The sequence below is a fragment of the Periophthalmus magnuspinnatus genome, chromosome 2 (genome assembly GCF_009829125.3).
Source record: "Periophthalmus magnuspinnatus isolate fPerMag1 chromosome 2, fPerMag1.2.pri, whole genome shotgun sequence".
Classification (NCBI taxonomy): domain Eukaryota; kingdom Metazoa; phylum Chordata; class Actinopteri; order Gobiiformes; family Gobiidae; genus Periophthalmus; species Periophthalmus magnuspinnatus.
Window position 1 is genome coordinate 12,715,875 of NC_047127.1, and position 18,419 is coordinate 12,734,293.

Genomic DNA, 18,419 nt, shown 5'->3' on the forward strand with positions numbered 1-18,419 from the left:
TCCAAATCCTGCACAGGTGTGAACAATCCAAAAGAAATCAGATTACTCACAGGTGTTTACATGACATTTGGATAATCAGATAACTCCCGACATGAGATTTTGGCGTGCATGTGAACGTAACCACTGATTTAGCACTACTGATGGTTAAAAAATGGTTAAATTGCTGTGATGACCTATTAACATTGTGTTGTTTAACATGTATTTAAATAAAGTCTCAATTTCAGTGCCATTTTTCCTTTGCACCACAAACATATTTAGATCTAAAGGACAAACTTGATTAAATATTATTGGGTTAATAGGTTGTAGCTGGAGGCAGTCTGAAAGCACTAGTAGTGTCTATGTGGGAAAGACTGGAAAATTGCAAATAGGCCATGAGGTTAGAATAAAGGCTAGTCTGTATGTAGGATCTTTGCGTTTTTAAAGCTGCACTGCGTAGCTTTTCTGGTAACATCGCGTACTTGTCTCCATGGAGCCGTTTTTGCTTTGCCTGGGATGTTATAGAATGGCATTACATATTTATTTTACTGCAGTATGAGATGTTTATTTTAAAAACTCCAAAATATACTATGAAATCATACTTTGCGTGAGTGGGATCGCCTCTCCGCAGATCTCACTTGTAACTTGGTCTTGTGGCATCACGTCCTTGTCTCTATCATAGCAGAGTTTAGTTTAATGCTATAAGATGGAGAATTCTAGGCAAAGCAATAACCCGAAAAGTTACATAGTGCAACTTTTTAAGCCATGTGGGTGAAGTGTCTTGCCCAAGGAAACAAAGGCAGATTTACAGTATTGTTTTGAATTGGGGTCAACTGTATATGTTCTGTTTATATGATTTTGTCTCTGTTTTTAGTTTATTCTTTAGTGAATATTGATTGTTAACATTTGTATAAAAAAATCAAACACTGAAATATCTCTTTTAACACTGTCGGTACTGAATGCCCCCGTAATTACTTTGGAGTGTAAAGTGTGTCATAAACTGGGCTAAAGAAGAAGGAGGCCAGAGAATCACAGAGAAGATTCAATCCCCAAATCGGACACAATCGGCCTGTTTTTAAAATCGGGATCATTTCAATAATTACTTTCCGAGTAGGTTCTGCCGTGGGCGCCGACCTTGGAAAAAAAAGACATGTTTGTGGAGGAAAATTGTAATATAGAGCAAGTTTGGACACAGCCATCCAGATATTATAAAAAGCAACTGCAAAATATAGTTTAGATATAAATTAAAAAAAATATATAAATATGGTTCTCAACGCTTTCATGCATTAAAGAAACTGTATGTAACCTGGGGTCTCGGTGTTTAAAAAGTGGATTTCTGCATTGGAACTGGCATCCCAAATACTGCGTTCTAATTGGATAATCATCGTATCCATTGTGTTTGTAATTATGAATAAATCCGCTTTAGAATAGTTACGTAATTCAAATGGACTAAATCAGCATAAGACAATGACCCTAACGCTTACCCCGAGAGACTATGCCAATGACTAAACATGGAACAAGACATTACATTTAAATATTAAAAATGCACTAACTTTTCTGGTAGAGCATCCACCACCTGCTTGTTTGACGGAGATGTTATTACTTTACCTGGAAAATTTCATAGAATGGCATTAATATTATCAGTTACAGGTGTTATAAAGTGAAAACATATTGAATAACATGCGTTCTTACTGTGACCAGGCTTGCCGCTCCACAGATCTGACCTGCAACTTGGCCTGGCAGCATCGTTAGACAAGTTAAAAGCCATAATGTGGACTATTCTACACAAAGCAGTAACATCTCCATGGAGACAAGCAGATGACAGACACTCCTAATTGCTATAAAGAAATCTAAAACCATTAAGATCTGAACCAAAGCGTCCAAACTTTTGAAGACTGTAAAAAATAAAAATAATTTACAACATCATTTAGTTTACGATAAATCTTTTAATTCCTTAAAACACCGATATTCTAGTGTTATTGCGGCGTCCTGTAATGTGTCTCATAATTGTATATTGGACATACAGCAGCATTAAAATGGTAGTAACTCGTAATACATTTTTTCATTGTAAAATAAAGTCAATAGTAACATTTAAGCCAGTCCAAATCCTGGATAAATGGAGAGATTGTATCAGGTAGGGCATCTGATGTAAAAATATAAGACAAATTCATATCACAGAGATATTGAAGTAAAGCAAAAAAAAAGTAAACAAACTAAAACTGTATGGCAATTTGGATTAGATTTGCAATTTATGTTATAATACTGGGATATTTGATACTAAAATTTGAACTGCTTAAAACTGCTATCTTTTTTAAAACTGTAACTTTTCTGGAGGAGGGGAGACGTTATTGCTTTGACTGGAATATTCCACAGTATGGCATTAATCCTATATATTTTACATTTAGTCAATTACAAGCGTTTTTATTGGTCAAAAATATGTTGAAAAGTAAACCTTCTTACTATGAACGGGGTCACCTCTATATACAACTGTCCCATAAATTGGCCTAGAGGCATCACCTGCTTGTAACCATGGAGACAGATAAGTTTTATGCCATACTGCGCTCCCTGAAGACAAGCAGATGTCAGACCCTCTACCAGAAAAGTTACATACTGCATCTTGAATTAATGTAAGAACCCCATGCATTTCAGAACAGATTTATAAAGGTCTACACTACAGGGTTTTTGTTGTTTTCAAGTAACATTACCTTACCTAACATTGCAATTTCATTAGAACTGATTAAACTGTGTCTTAAACTATGCTTTGTAACACTGGAATTTCCCCATTGTGTAGGTTCTTTTATCTTAATCTTGCTTTAAAATGTTTACTTTTTTGCCTAAGGATCTACAACAAATGAACTACAGGACATAATGCAACTCAAAATAATGCTGCCCACACCAAAAGACCAAATAAATAAGTAAAAACAACACAAAATGGTAAACGCAAAACCATATAAAAATAGTAACCATCTTCTCAATGTCCATGAATGATTTTGATGAAGTTAAAATCTCCGTCTCTTGTTGTTCGGACCGTCGAAGGCTCCTCCCAGGGGGCTTCCATAGGCCTGGGACTGGCCCATCTGAGAGCCCAGAGGAGAGGGCTGCTGCGGGGGCTGTTTGGAGGGGTCCATGTCTGGGCGGATCCCCATAGAACCGGGCTGGGGGTACCTCTGCAACAGCAACAAGTATACAGTATTATGAAGTTTATTTTGAAATTAGATCCCAGGTGGTGCTGTGTTGTAGGTAAAGGTTAGTAACTTAGTGGTTAGGCTTTTCGAAAAATGTAGAAAAAAAAAGTAGAATTAATGGCAAGACTCACTCAATCTATAAATGATCCCGTATGAGTAAGTAGAATAAGTATGGTGTAACATACAGTGATTACACTTAATACAATTGATTTATATTTAGTTATTCACGGTATTACTGTGTGAGAGAAGGTATCCTCTGTCATGTATCAAAGTCAAAATGACCTTTGATTTTCTTTTTGTTGAAATAAGTCATAATAATAATACTGAACATTGAATTGTTCATTCACTCCACAGCTGAAGGTGGTAAGATACATTAGTAGCCACAGCTGCCAGTCTGTGCCATCAGCATCTCCGATCACCACCAACACTCACACACCACATTCATACGAGGCAATGTGAACATCATGGGTCTTGAGTGCGTGAGGACATGACAGTATGCACTTGTGCGCTTGTGCACTTGAGTGAGGGGCAAGACTGGCTGGACTAAATCATTTTCATTTTCTTTTAGAGGACGTTACCATAGCTCCGTTCTCAGGCCCCATGGCTGGGCTCATATTGGCAGCTCCCTCTGGACTGATGGCAGCCGGTCTCATCCCCATCATCTGAGGGTGGGTCACTCCAGGGCCCAGAGCAGCCTGGTTAAAGCCCTCTATACAAAACACAGGAGCACAGTTTAATGTTATGAAAGGCATCAAAATATACTGTAGTAGTAATGCCCCTCGAAAGAAAAAATACAGGTGCATTGCTGCCCTCTACTGGTTAGAATTAATAATGAGAAATATACATTTTTAAGTTCTGCAATTGTCAAGAGTATAACTGGTACAAAATATAATGTCCATACCTCCCATATTAACAGGTCCTCGTTGGCTCATGTCGGCTGCTCTCATCTCCTGCTCCCTCTGCTGGAAATAGAACATGCACAAAATGGTGGCTCACGCATTTGTAACATAAGCCTGATTTATTTCTTTCCAAGACACTAAAGACGAAACTTAATTGGCATTAAAGATGTAATATGTAAATTTTTTGGCCGAGGGTATGCCACCTGCTTATCTCCATGAATAAGAATGTTTCAGGGTATGGCATTAAACTAATCTTCAATCTATTCAATTAGAGTTTTTTATTGCTCAAAAATCTCTTTAAAACATGCATTGTTTCTGTGAGTGAAGTCGTCTCTCCATAGATCTGAACCTGGTGGTGTCACCTGCTCATCTCCTGAGAGATAGATAATATTGTGTTGTAACTCACTCCCTCCATGTTTCAGTTTTAATATTGTGTTGTAAGTCACTCCCTCCATGTTTCAGTTTTAATATTGTGTTGTAACTCACTTCCTCCATGTTTCAGTTTTAATATTGTGTTGTAACTCACTTCCTCCATGTTTCAGTTTTAACATTGTGTTGTAACTCACTCCCTCCATGTTGGGGTAGTTGGGTCTCTGCTCTGGCGGTCGTCTCTGCTCTTCCTGCTCTCTGTGTCTCATCATCTCTCCCTCTCTGCGCCGCCTCTCCTCCTCATGTCTGCAACAAAGAAAAACAAACATTATTAACTAGAGTATTATTCTGAATACAGTTTAACAAGGGAAACAATAAAAGGGACAATATAAGGTTCTACATTTAATCGCATTCACAAGCATGAGGTCTGGAGCAGAGTTCAGACTTAAGAGGAAATAATTTGACTTTAGCTTGTTTTAAATAGAACATATTAAAGTCTGTCTTGAAATGAAAAACTGAAAGCCTTTATTGTTTTTTGTTATGATAAAATTCAATGAAAAACTGATCCATCAATATGATGAAAAGATTCATAACTTTTCATAACTGTCATATTACCTACCTCTAGGATAATATTTTGTACTATTACGTGTTCGTTGGTGTAATTAGATTTGAGACAAAAAGCTCTATCAAAATCATGTTGTGTTTAATGTGCAGATTATAGTCATGCCCCATAACATATTAAATTGAACTGTAGTTTTATAACTGAACCCACCTCATCTCAATCTGCTTTCTTCTTTGTAGTTCCTGATTTCGAAGCTCTTCTAACCGTCTCAGCTCCTCTTGGCGTCTCATTAGGTCTAGGAAAAGTCCAAATAATTTTAAGATACAAGTTGGATGCTACCAAATATAAAAGAATAATTGAATATGACTGTTTATCTATCTGTTTTCTCAGACTGTTGGGTCCCGGGTGCAGAGCAGGGGTGAGGAGGTATTTATGTACATAGACTGTAATACACCTGCACCATATTGGTTCTAGTTATTGACGTAAACAAACTCCAAAGGAAATATGCATTAACTGCCCAAATATCAGTATTAAATCAGTTTTAGGTGCTTTTGAGCTCTCTGGTCATAGATTAATAAACATTAAAGTCATTGAAAAGTCATGGAAAAAAACATGATAGAACCAATATGGCGTCGACTGCACCGATATCAATGCACCGGTAATATCTGCATTGACTGCTCTGTGTGACTTTAGTTGGCCAAAAACAATTAAAAAATCTAATCATGACAAAACAATAACATTTGGGTATGAAATGCCTTTTGTCTGACACAGTAATAAGATATAACATAAAGAACAATAGGACTGTATTTTGTCAACTTTACCTTGTCTCATTAGCATCAGCTGGTGTTCGTGTTTAGCTGCCTCCAATTCTTGCTCCAGTTTCTCTTTGGCCTCTCGGATGTTTTTGTCAACCTGCTCCTTCTGGTGTTTCTCCATCTCCTCCAGAGCTCTCCACCGAGACGCGTACTCAAACTCAAACGTACCGGGCTGAGCGAACCGAGGCTGCTGCTCACGTTCTCTGACAACAACAAATAAAAGCAAAATTGTTATAAACTGGAAAAAATAATGATTACGTTTTAATTTCAACATTCATATTTGTGCTTTTATATGATCTGTGAGGATTCTATGGCTAGCACGCATCATTTCTATGTCCATGAGTTTCAGAATGATGACAAATAAACACAGCTGCCATAGTAACCAACAACACAAAACAAGATATTACATCTTTGAATGGTCAAAATTCCTCAAAATATCACCTATAAACAAAACAATCATAAATATAGAGATGTTATTACTTTAATTGCCTGCAATGTCCCACAGCATGGCATTAAAATTTCTATTTCTATAGAAACGCCGCCTGGCCAAGTTACAGATCAAATCTATGGAGAAGCGACCTCCCTCATAAGAAGCGACCTCCCTCCCACGTAATTCAGGATATTGACCAATAAAAAAACACCCCTAATGAAAACACCTAATGAAATAACACATAAAAAACACCCCTAATGAAATAAAAGCAAGATGTATATGTTTAATACCATACTGTGCAATAAAGACAAAGTAAGGAACCCTCAACCAGAAAGGTTACATAGTGCGGCTTTAATACAAATGACTATAAATAATTTGTACATTTTGTAGACTTTCCTTTCCTTAGAATTTTCCTTATTCTATTATTCTATTATCCTTACAAAATACCAGCCAGATTTTGTCAGTCTACTGAACTAACCAAGCTACCATTTATATCAAGACAACAATAATTATGATGATAACAAATTTACCACAAATCATTCATTATTATAATTGAAATAAATAAATAAATACTTTAAAATTATTTACTTGTAGTATCTTGGAGTCTTGGGTAATATCTTTTCTGACAGTCCATCTTCTTCATCAAACTGTTCTGAAGGCTCGACTATTACTGGGCAAGGCGTGCTGGATAAAATACAAATACACATGATCAGTCTTAACAACTCGATGCTAGTTTAAAAAAATAAAATAAAATTAACATGACTATAGGGATGTAATGTAACAATATCTAAATCTCACATCTGGAGTTAACATGGTATTAACCTCTGAAGTAAAGTGACAGGGGGACTATATTTTTTTTCTGCCCTACTTCTCAAATTCAGGTTCTCAAATTCAGTTCAAATATTAACAAAATTTAGCATCTATTTGATCCACATTTTTGTCCTCCTTTTAGTTAATCCTTGTTTAGAACTAGTTTAGCAAGTCTCCTGGTCCCATTTTAGACCTGGTTCATTCCTAGTTTAGATATTGATCTTGTAACAAAGCATTTTAGACCAAGACTAGATATTATGAGTATAGAACATAATCATAGTCATATTTTGATTTAGTTCAAGTTAATTATATAAAATTAAAGGTACCATAAGCAATAAATAATTTGTTAAAATCTACATAAACCTCCAATACACAAACACAACAACATTAGTGCATCCTTAATTCATACTAAAATGTATCTAAAAACCTGACTTACTTTGTTAGCAGTAGGGCTCCCTCTGTGCACCTCTCCAAAGCTTTACGAGCAGCGACTTTATTTGCAAACTCAATTATTCCTTTTCCTGTTGGTCGTCCTCTATCGTCTGTGATCACGATCGTCCGTTCCACTGGCCCGAACTGAGAAAACGCCTGTGAGAGAGATTGATCATTTCAAGAATAAACAATACTAATGAGAATTTACTACTTTACTTTCCACTAATATTGGAACTGTTGCCATGTATGATAATAATAATAGCTTTGTTTGGCATTTGTATTATGGGTCAATTTTCTGTTTCATGCATTATACACAACACTGTCCATTCTAAGTCTTGATAAGCCACTTTTTATCCACAACTGCAAGGTCTTATGTTGTAATATTGTTTGAAAAATACATTTCTTGCTGGACAATTTAAAATCTTATTTAAAGATTTTTTTATCAACCTGGAAAAGAACTATCTTGTCCATTGTTTCAGTGACCTCAAATTAAATCATTATAGGGTTCATTTTGGGTTGGTCTGGGTTTGATCCAGGTTCGGTCCCAGTTTAGTCCCAGGTTTAGTGCAAGTTTTGGTCCCAGCTTTAGTTACAGTTTCAGTTACGGTAGGAACGTTTTGTTTTTTTCACAGCTATCTTGTCCAAGCGCACAGTTAAGGGGAGTGTATAAGTGAACACAAATTAAATCACTAATAGGGTTCATCTTGGCTTTATCCAGGCTGAGTCCAGGTTTAGCCCGGGTTTAGCCGGGGTTTAGCCGGGGTTTAGCCCGGGTTTAGCCCGGGTTTAGCCCGGGTTTAGCCCGGGTTTAGCCCGGGTTTAGCCCGGGTTTAGCCATTAAATTGTTACCTGTTCTAAAAGTTCATTGGTCACAACAGGAAGCAGGTTTCGGACTTTGAGAGTTGCCCCGTGTGACGCCAAACGAACTCGAATCGGGCGGTTATTTACAAGAGTCCCGTCAAGTTCTGCTTTGGCGATTTCTGCAAGAATTCTGGTCTCCTGAAAAACAAGACAGCAATTAATAAAATATTCTTGAACCTTTGCACTTACAACTTAAATTATTTTTATGGGTGACAAAAAATAAAGCTACAGTTACATTATTATTTTTGAAGATTTTTTAAGCAACAAAATCCACTGTAATTGAAAAAACAAACAAAAAACAAGATAATAACTGCAATGCCATACTGAGGAAACGTTCCAGGCAAAGCAATTATATCTCCATGGAGACAGACAAGCAGGTGGCAAACTCCCCAACAAAAAAGTTACAAAATGAAGCTTTAAAACATAAAAATTGCTGACTGAGCCTGATAGAGGTTGCCATTCAAATCATGTAGTTGTAATTAATAGGAGTCCCAATATTGATCCATAGCTGTAAGATATATCGCTGTTGCATGATTTGAAAGTTCATCAATTATGAATAAAACTACACTTAAATTACAATTACATTAACTACTCACCAGTCGCAGTAATCCAAAACCTCTCTCTCTGTTTATGAATACCTCTTCAGTTTTCCCATATTTTGCAAAAAGCTGAATGAACTCCTCTTCGGTGATGTCTGGAGAAATATTGGCCACATACAGCCTCGATCTCTGCGTAAAAGTTTTCTCCCCAGGTTTTCTAAAACAACTCATATCTAAAGTCATTTCTTTAGGTCCCTCGTCGGAGTTGGACTCTTCCCCGGGGTCCTCGGCTTGCTCTGTAGCCGGGGGGGAGGACTCCTTAGGCGGATCGTCTTTGTTCGCCGCATCGGGCTTCTCCGGAGCTGGGGAGTCCGACTTCGTCTCCTCTGCAGCCGGAGGAGGGGAACCGCTTTTCGGGGTGCTTGGATCAGGTGTATTCCGATTAGACATGATTGGTTAAAATTGCTATTCTGCTAAATATGTTAAAATAGGCTTGCTTTAAGGGAAAAGGGGGCTGGGTTAAACCTGCAGGACTCGTAGTGGACAACAACATTAGCTTGAAAATGGCACAAGTTGCGCGCGCAGCTTGGTTTATCTTCGTAGGTTTTGAAAAGGAAAAAGTTACAACAACGCCACCTATAGACAAGGAGTTTACCTCACAACAGTGTCCCAGTGTAGTCGGTCACCTGTTTGTCTTCAAGGAGATGGACTGTTCCACCCTATGGTATTAAATTGAGCAATCTCCAAGATGAGAAGCAGGTAACACAAGCAGGCTAAATTACAGGTCAGATCTGTGGAGAAATGAGACTGCCCTCACAGTGAGAATGCATGTTTTACAAGGCAATTTAATTAATGCAACATTGATATTTAATAGTAAAAGAACAATTCAAATCTGTCATCTGGACAAAAACTTAGTGACAGATATGATTTTTTCTTTTATTGTGGTTCATACCTGGACAACTGTGGGATTACACAGACATTGATATAATATTGTGGAACATTCCAGGCAAAGTAATAGCCAAACATCTCGTTCAAAACAAGCAGGTGGCAGACCACTTGCCCCACAAAACGTTACACAGTGCAGCTTTAACAGTTACAAACTACATATGGCTTACAAATAATTCATACCCTTTCGGTTTTTACACATGTATAATCACATGTATTATGAAATTGCCCCCGTTCATATTAATTTAATGAATGAATGAAAAGCTTCTCATAAATAATAAACACCACACAAAAATGCTGCTAAATTGCTTAATTTATCATAAATAAATAAAGCACAATCTTAAATAATATATATAAAAATAAATATATAAATTAACAGCAAATAAACGAAACAACAGAAATCTTAAAAATTTTTGATTTGAACACCAACATACTTTTCCTTTGAAAAAAACAACTAAAACTATTTATAATGCCAGTCAGCTAATCAACAAGAAATAAAAATAATAATACACAGTAATGTAGAATCCTAGTAAACTTAAACAAACGATGTAAAGTTAATGCAAATATAAGAATAGTGCAGATGGCCTCAAATGAGGCATTTCGCACAATTTTGACACCATGGTGTGAAGTCACCATGAGCCTGTAATTCTAATCTTATGTTTAATATTTGACACATATTTTCAAATAATACAGAGAAATGCAAGATCTATAATGGACTTAAATAAACCATGTAAACTTAACCCAACTATAGGACTTAGCCTTTAACTTTAGTGTTATATTAACAAACAAAAAAAACATTTCACTGTTACTCCTCATCCTCTGGTTTCCCATCTACATTTCCTAGTTGTGCATCTCCTGTCTTGAACGAAGAATGGGTCTTTTCAGTAATATCTTTTTGCTTGAGAATTTCTTCATCATCAATGCTAGCTCTGCTGTGACAACTATGTATTCTGAGTTTAGCTGGCCTGTTAAATCCTTTACCACAATCCAGACAAACATGAGGCATTGTTTCAAAGTGCTTTCTCAGATGGTGCATTAGTTCATTGGAAGATCTAAACTGTTTGTCACAAATTTCACAATCGTACGGTTTCTTGGCATGAATTAGGATGTGTTTTTTGGCGTTATGTTTCCAGGCAAAAGTCTTGGAGCAGAAATCACAGCCGTAAGGTCGATCTCCAGAATGAATGCGCAGGTGGAGTCTTACACCACGCGGAGACGTGTAGTTCTTCCCACACTTACTGCAAGGAAACATGGTAGACAAACCAAATCTTGATCCAGTGTTGGTTTAATTCTGAAAAAGTCAAAATTAAGGCTTAGAAAAACACAATAACAACTGAATAATACAATTCATCACTAATAGACCAGCGGCAAATGAAATATTTTTGTATTTTATGTTGGATAAGTTAGTGTGTTTTAGTTATAATATAAAGTACATAACATTTAAAAATCAACTCAGCCCTAGGTTTGAGAACACAAAATTTTATTATTAAGGGGCAAAAATATTATATAAAATCAGAAAAAATACATTACTAATAACCTTCTGAATAAACCTATCCCTCAAATTTGGCTTGTTCATTCTATAATAGTGTGTGTAGGCTGGCAAATCTTTGTTATCGTAGCAAGAATTTTGGAGCTGCTTCTAAAAAAAACCCTCAAATTAAACAAATAGCTTTCAGTTTTGTTCAAGTCTGAGCACTGTTACTTGTCAAAAATAAGTAGCTAAGAATAGTACAAGCTCCTATAAGAAAAAGACATATACGTTGGTGCCTTTTACTTAAGAAATTACAAACATTAACCATGGATACATGATATGATCTTATAATACTTTCATGACAACAACATAGTAATACATTTTAGAGCGTTGAAGTTTTGACAAATTACATTTTAGCTTTTCTTGCTAATTGCTAAACATGTTGTTGAGCTTGTTTTCACTGAACGTCTAGCATTCCTAAATTAGCTTGTTTAACAAATCAAGCAGATGTTTTGTTTTTTTACGAATTTTAACTGCTGCAAATAAGAACTAACAACTTATCTTAACGTAACTTAACTTAAAATTACCAGAAAAGAGGACTTTAACTTAAAGTCTTGATGAAACGTGAGTAAATTAGCGCTTCTGTTTTGATTGATCTTCTTCTCAATATTTTGACTGAACAACAGCGCCCACGACCGGTAATAACGAGTACTACAAATACAAATTATTTTCACATCAGTATTGTAAAATTGACTTATTTAAAAATATTTAATTAACTTAATATAGCTAAAAATAAATACAAAAACTCTATAATGTTTAATCAAGTGTGCGCCTAGATAAACATTCAGGTAGTAAGATACTGTTTGCTTAATATTGTAAAATTACAGGAAAAAAAGATTGAATTATCTGTGTCTCATTCTTAACACAATTACTAGACATTTTGCTTATCTTGAAACGAATTAAAAAGCAACATTATGGTTAAAAAAAAAAGAAATTTAATTAATACCATCACGTCTTGGGTATATTTCTTCATAAATAAATAAATAAATAAATACATAAATAAATACATAAATAATACCCGTTATTTTTATTTTAATACCATCGGTATATACACGGTATGGATTTTTTTAAGTACAATTAATGAACAAGGTTTGCCATTTTATACCAGCAGGTGGCAGTATTTCTCTGCATATAGGTGTCTCGTGGATATCTCACAAATGCGGGGGAAAAAACACGCTGTTTTGTTGTGGTCTTTATTATGGAACAAATAATATAAAATGCATGCTTACTCGCCAATAATAATCGTATTTTCTCTGTATTCGATTCAGTTTGTCAATGCATTAGCCTCGCTTTGACTATCACTGGACAAAGCATCGTATCTCGTGCAGGTAATGCTAGCTAAACAGTGTATTTACCTCTCAGCTCGCTTTAATTACCATTATATACACTTCTAAATAAAGCAGAAGCAAAGTACTGGTTTTAGTCAAGTTGTAATAATTATATAATTGTGTTATTATAATAGAAATGGTGATTTGTTAATTAAAATTAGTAGCCTAGTCATATGGTAGTTGTTGCACTAGTCAAATTATGGGGTCTATATTTCTATTTATTTATTTGACTCAAAAGACATATTTATTGTAATTGAATTCAAATTTGTGTTAACCTTATTGAAATATATATTTTATTGTATATTTTGATGATAGGGTGGTAGCAGTATTAGTATTAGTAGCAGTAGTTGTAGTAGTAGTAGTCCTAGTAGCAGCTGTAGAAATAGTAGTTTCCCTAGCAACCAAGTGAAATTGCTCAAATAGATAAAGTTTAATAGTTCAAATTAAACATACAATGAAAAATAAATAAATGGTAACAATGACAATGAAAAGACACTTCTATATTGCCAATAGTTCAGTCTGTGGATTGCATTTTAATTAGTATTAGTAGTTTAAAGCTATAGTATGTAACTTTTAGCTTAAAAATAGACTAAAATGAAGCATGTTTCTTTCATTTTGGTTATTTTTATTGCACTGAAAAACATGTGTCTTTACTGTGAGCAGGCTTGCATCTCCATAAACTTTAGTCCTCCTGCTTGTTTCCATGGAAATGTTGTTCCTTTGGCTATAATATTCCACAGTATGGCATAAAATGTATCCACCTCCATGGTGAATGTTCCGAACTATGGTTTTATCTTTCTATTTCCATGGGATCTTGTAGATAACGTGCCACTGTGTACCTTTAATTATCACATACAAAATAAATCACAGAATATAAAATCAGTTTTTAAAAAGTTTTTCTTTCAGGAAAAAGGGCCATCAATTGATCCATTTTCTTCTGCTTCTCCAGGACTTGAACTTTCCACTCCCCAGACACCTCCTCCTGTTCCTTCCCTCCAGCTTGTCCTAGGTCCACCCTGGGTCCCTATTCTGGTGGGACATGTCCAAAACTCCTCCTAATGAAGTTATCCAGGAGGTAGCATCTATATCCCAAGTGGACTCCCCACAGTTTTTCATGTAATAAAGTAAAATTGGTTTTGCCCCAGTACAGATATATTGTCAAAGGTTAAAATGGTCAAAATGAGGCAGTGTCCTGGCTGCATATAATTGTACAAATCAGGTTTATTTCTTGTCAAAGTAATACTTTTGTACCCTTTAAAAACCTGTTATTCACAACAGAAATATCTACACTTATTTAATTACAAAATAAATACCATTGATGATATTGGTTATATTTTAGCTTGGTTCTGTCTTAAAATTTAGTCCTGTGTTAGGCTCATTTTAGCCCGTCTTACTTTAGAATCCAAACATTGTGTAGTACTTATTTACATATACATACATTTTGTTTTCCAGTTCCCAGTCGTCTCTTGCAAACACTCCAAGCTCGATGCGGACCGGTCCAAGCACTCCAGTGACCCCCTGCAGACTCAGTTTGGGCGACTCCTTCCCCCCTCGTCGCCCTGTTGCACCCCCTCCTGGCAGCTTAGCAAAACTCGTCTTAGAACGTGGTATTTCTGCGCAAGTCCTGCAGTACCTGCATGTGTTACGTTATTAGAGATGCATTACCTAACCATGATGATGCTGTTTAGAGTAATACTTTTCTACAGTTACACCCAAAACAACATGAAATGTCTGGGTGCTTCAAGATCCTGCCACTGTGAATTTGGCAGTTTGGCATTGTTTTTTCATCTTTTTATATCAGCTAACACAAGGGTGTAATAGGTGCTCTAATGCAAAACAATGTCCCAGTGCAACCTACGATGGGTGAAAAGATTGTGCAGTTTTTCTGGCAGTTATATCATGTTTTATGTCACCAAATCCATCTCAGCTCCATTGCCAGGAGCAGAGATGTGGGAAAGTCTACATGCATCAGAAGGCTCGAAGGATACCCACAAGATGGAAAAACACAAGCTCTTGTTGAAGTCTAAGTCGAGTTACTCGGGTCCTAACACAGGTTCATCTTCTATCAATCCAGATCGCATCAAACAGCACTCAGAAGCATAACTAAGCTTTAGCCTTGTCTTGTTAAACATGATGGACACTGTGAAAGAAGGTAATGGATGCTGTGAAAGAAGGTAATTGCAAGCGGCCCATGCAGTTTTACAAGGTGACACTTCTTTACTGTAGAGTGGCCTCAGCCATACATGTACAGCTCACTTTTGTTGGCGTTACAACCTAATGCCACTTTTTCTCCATATGACACAAAGTCTCACATGGAACAGGTTCAGGAACAGAGGGGGAAGGGGCGCTGGGAAGAACATAAGATAAGATAAGATATGCCTTTATTAGTCCCACAGTGGGGAAATTCCATTATTGCACCGCACAGTTAAAGAACAGAAGGAAAATGGTACATGCAATAAAACAAGATAATAGATAAATAGCTTAAAATAATTTAAAAAATAGACTTAAAATATAAACTAAAAATAAACTCTAATATAACATCTCCGTAAAGTGACTTGAGTATTGCACATAGGTGTGGATGAATGACACATGTTCAGTGTTAACATTGTTCATTGTACAGTCTGACAGCAGCTGGAAGGAAAGACCTGCGAAACCTCTCCTTCACACAGCGAGGGTGAATCAGTCTGTCACTGAAGTTGCTCTCCAGGGCAGACAGAGCGTCCTGCAGGGGGTGAGACTCATGGCCCAGCATAGAAAAGACCTTAGCCAGGACCCTCCTGTCCCACACCTCTTGCACTGAGTCCAGAGGACAGCCCAGGACGGAGCTGGACTTCTTGATGACCTTGTCCAGCTTCTTCCTCTCCCTCTCTGTGATGCTGCTGTTCCAACAGACCACACCGTACAGGATGGCTGATGCCACCACAGAGTCCTAGAAGGTCTTCAGGAGTGGCCCTCTCACTCCAAAAGACCTGAGTCTCCTCAGGAGATAGAGCCTGCTCTGACCCTTCCTGTACATTGTCCACTCTCTCAATGTCCCTTCCCTGGATGTTCACTGAGGGGGCAGTAGAGTGGCGTCTGCAGAAGTCCACCACCATCTCCTTGGTCTTCCCTGCATTGATGATGAGGTGGTTCTGCTGACACCAGTCCACAAAGTCCTGTGTTAGTCCTCTGTACTCCACATCGTCATCATCCTTGATGAGGCCAATGATGGCAGAGTCATCAGAGAACTTCTGCAGGACGCAGCTGTCTGTGTTGTGTCTGAAGTCTGCAGTGTAAATGGTGAAAAGAAAGGGCGCGAGGACAGTACCCTGGGGTGCCCCCACACTGCAGGTCATGAGATCAGACATGCAGTTCTTGGCTCTCATTAACTTGGGCCGGTTTGTGAGACAGTCCAGGATCCAGTCTGCCAGGTCACAGTCCACCCCGGCGGTCTCCAGCTTGTCCCTCAGGAGCAGTGGCTGGATGGTGTTGAAAGCACTGGAGAAGTCAAAGAAGAGAATCCTCACAGTGCAGCCGGGGTTCTCCAGGTGAGACAGTGAGCGATACAGCAGGTAGATGACGGCGTCCTCCACTCTGATGCCAGGCCGGTATGCAAACTGCAGTGGGTCCATCGCTGAGCTCACGGTGGAGCGGAGGTGACCAAGGACCAGTCTCTCCAGTGTCTTCATCAGGTGAGATGTTACACTGGACTTGCACTTAGAACACCTGAACAATGATCTGAAGTGATCAGTGGAACACTGGAACACACTGACAGAGAGCTGGCGGTCAGTGGACTAAATAGCGCACATCACACATCAGGGAAAAAAAACACGCCAAGGCAGAGTGATGCTTGTGTCCAAATTCATGGCAAACAAACTTTTCAAGTACCCGCCATTTGGATGATTCAAAGCATTCCCTTCTTTTGACCAAGATTTGGAATGTTAAGATACAGAGATTTATGGCAATGGATGCAAGCGAAACTTAAGGACTGGCCAACTGTTGCTATCTGAAGAAACTGCTGGCATATTACAATGTCATCTGTTTATTATAATTTTCAATTTTGAAAACCACACTGTACTTTTCAGTATTTCACTTTCATGTCTTGTAAATATGTTCACGTTTGTAAAGCATGTACATTTATTTTTATTATAGAATATTATCATTATATTATATAAAGTATACAATCTATGCACCTTATTGTCTTATGTTTTTGATACATGAATCCTTTTTATTAGTTGTTATTACTTTGCTCAGTTTGCTGCAGATAAACAAATCTGATTGAGCGGTAAATAAGTTGTCGACCCGGAACAGCTATGAGGGGCTCTAGGTTCACATTTCCTGTATATACAAGCAACTGGAGGAATGGCACTGAGTTCATTTTTTTTTTTTACAATATGGCATTAAACCTACCCAGCATTTATTCAATCATAGGTGTTTTTATTACTGTAGAAATACCTTTAAAAACGTGGGCTTACTCCTCCACAGATCTGACCTGTAACTTGGCCTGGTGGTGTCACCTGCCTGTCTCCATGGAGAGATATTCTGCCCTAATAGTATTATGAATAGTATTATTAGCTCTATAAATTATGAATAGTATTATTAGCTCTATAAATCATGAATGCATTGACTATTACTATTACTGCTACTACTACTACTACTAGTACTGTTATATTAATACTCATATTCATCTATATTCCTGCATCCATGTATTTCCACCTGTACCTCATGTTCCTGTGGTATAATTGTGCCCTAATCACTTCACATTGATTTTTCTGCAGAACACCTGTGCAAGGAGTTGGCCAATCAGATCACAGCAAGTTAGACTAATGAGGAAGTGTCCCATTGAGAAAAACAGGCTTCAGCAGCAGCTACACCAGTGATACAAGGTGAGGAATCAAGTGACTGGTGCAAATGTAAACAGAGTTTCAACTGTAATTTCGATCTAGTTCTACATGTTTTATTTTGTAATAAATGATGCAACGTCTTGACATGGAGCTTCTTGTTTTGGTTAGAAAGTGGGTTTAAAAAGGAGAGACTGCTAAATTATGGTCATGCAATAGTAAGTAGTAGTAGTAGTACAAATGTAGTGCCAATATACTAATACTACCAGTCATGTCTTAAATATCTTAACTACAGCTACTACTACTGCCACTGCTGCTACTGCTTCTATTACTTGTACTACTACTATTGCTACTATTAGTACTACTACTTTTACTAATATATTACTGACACTTGACATTTCTACTACTATGTCTACTAGGTTGCTACTTCAGTTGTTGCCAGTACTATCACGTTTCACCTTTATTACTAGCTTTACTACTGCTGCTGCAGCTACTATTAATAGTACTACTACTTTTACTATTAATAGTACTACTATTACTGCCACTAATCCCACTGCCAATTCTACTTCATTTCCTGCCACTGCTATAACATACCAGTAGTACTTTTACCTTTACTGATACTGCTACTACTACTACTACTACTACTACTACTACTACTACTACCACTGCTACTACTACTTGCAACCAAACTACTTTTACTGCAATACTTTCACTATAGTTTTTTCTGTTTAAAATTGCCTTTCCAGCTTTGCTCTTGTTCAAAGCGACCGTGTGGTGGTAAACATTCAAATACTCATTATTATTCAGAAAATCCTGTATCTGGAGCCGAGCAGAGCCAAAGCTGTTAACGAGAACGCCTCAAATCCTCCGAGGAATAACCCGTGTGTATAAATAAAAGTATAAATATGAGCTGGACT

At 37.2% G+C, this 18,419-nt stretch overlaps 1 protein-coding gene across 2 annotated transcripts; it reads right to left on the reverse strand.

Moving 5' to 3' along the window:
* Positions 1–1,905: 1,905 nt before the first annotated feature.
* pspc1 (paraspeckle component 1) lies at positions 1,906–9,470 on the reverse strand. 2 transcript variants are annotated; one of them, XM_055226774.1, is made up of 10 exons: positions 8,936–9,470; positions 8,328–8,477; positions 7,483–7,634; positions 6,825–6,920; positions 5,813–6,009; positions 5,202–5,286; positions 4,627–4,735; positions 4,063–4,120; positions 3,740–3,870; positions 1,906–3,143 (listed from the first exon to the last, which is right to left on the reverse strand). In XM_055226774.1, exons 1-10 carry the CDS (start codon positions 9,326–9,328, stop codon positions 2,976–2,978), a joined length of 1,539 nt encoding a protein of 512 aa, XP_055082749.1. In that variant the 5' UTR covers positions 9,329–9,470; the 3' UTR covers positions 1,906–2,975. The 2 variants fall into 2 exon arrangements, with proteins under 2 accessions (XP_055082749.1, XP_033836860.1); XM_033980969.2 differs by having other exon boundaries at positions 4,063–4,123; positions 8,936–9,458.
* Between the last annotated feature and the right edge of the window lie 8,949 nt (positions 9,471–18,419).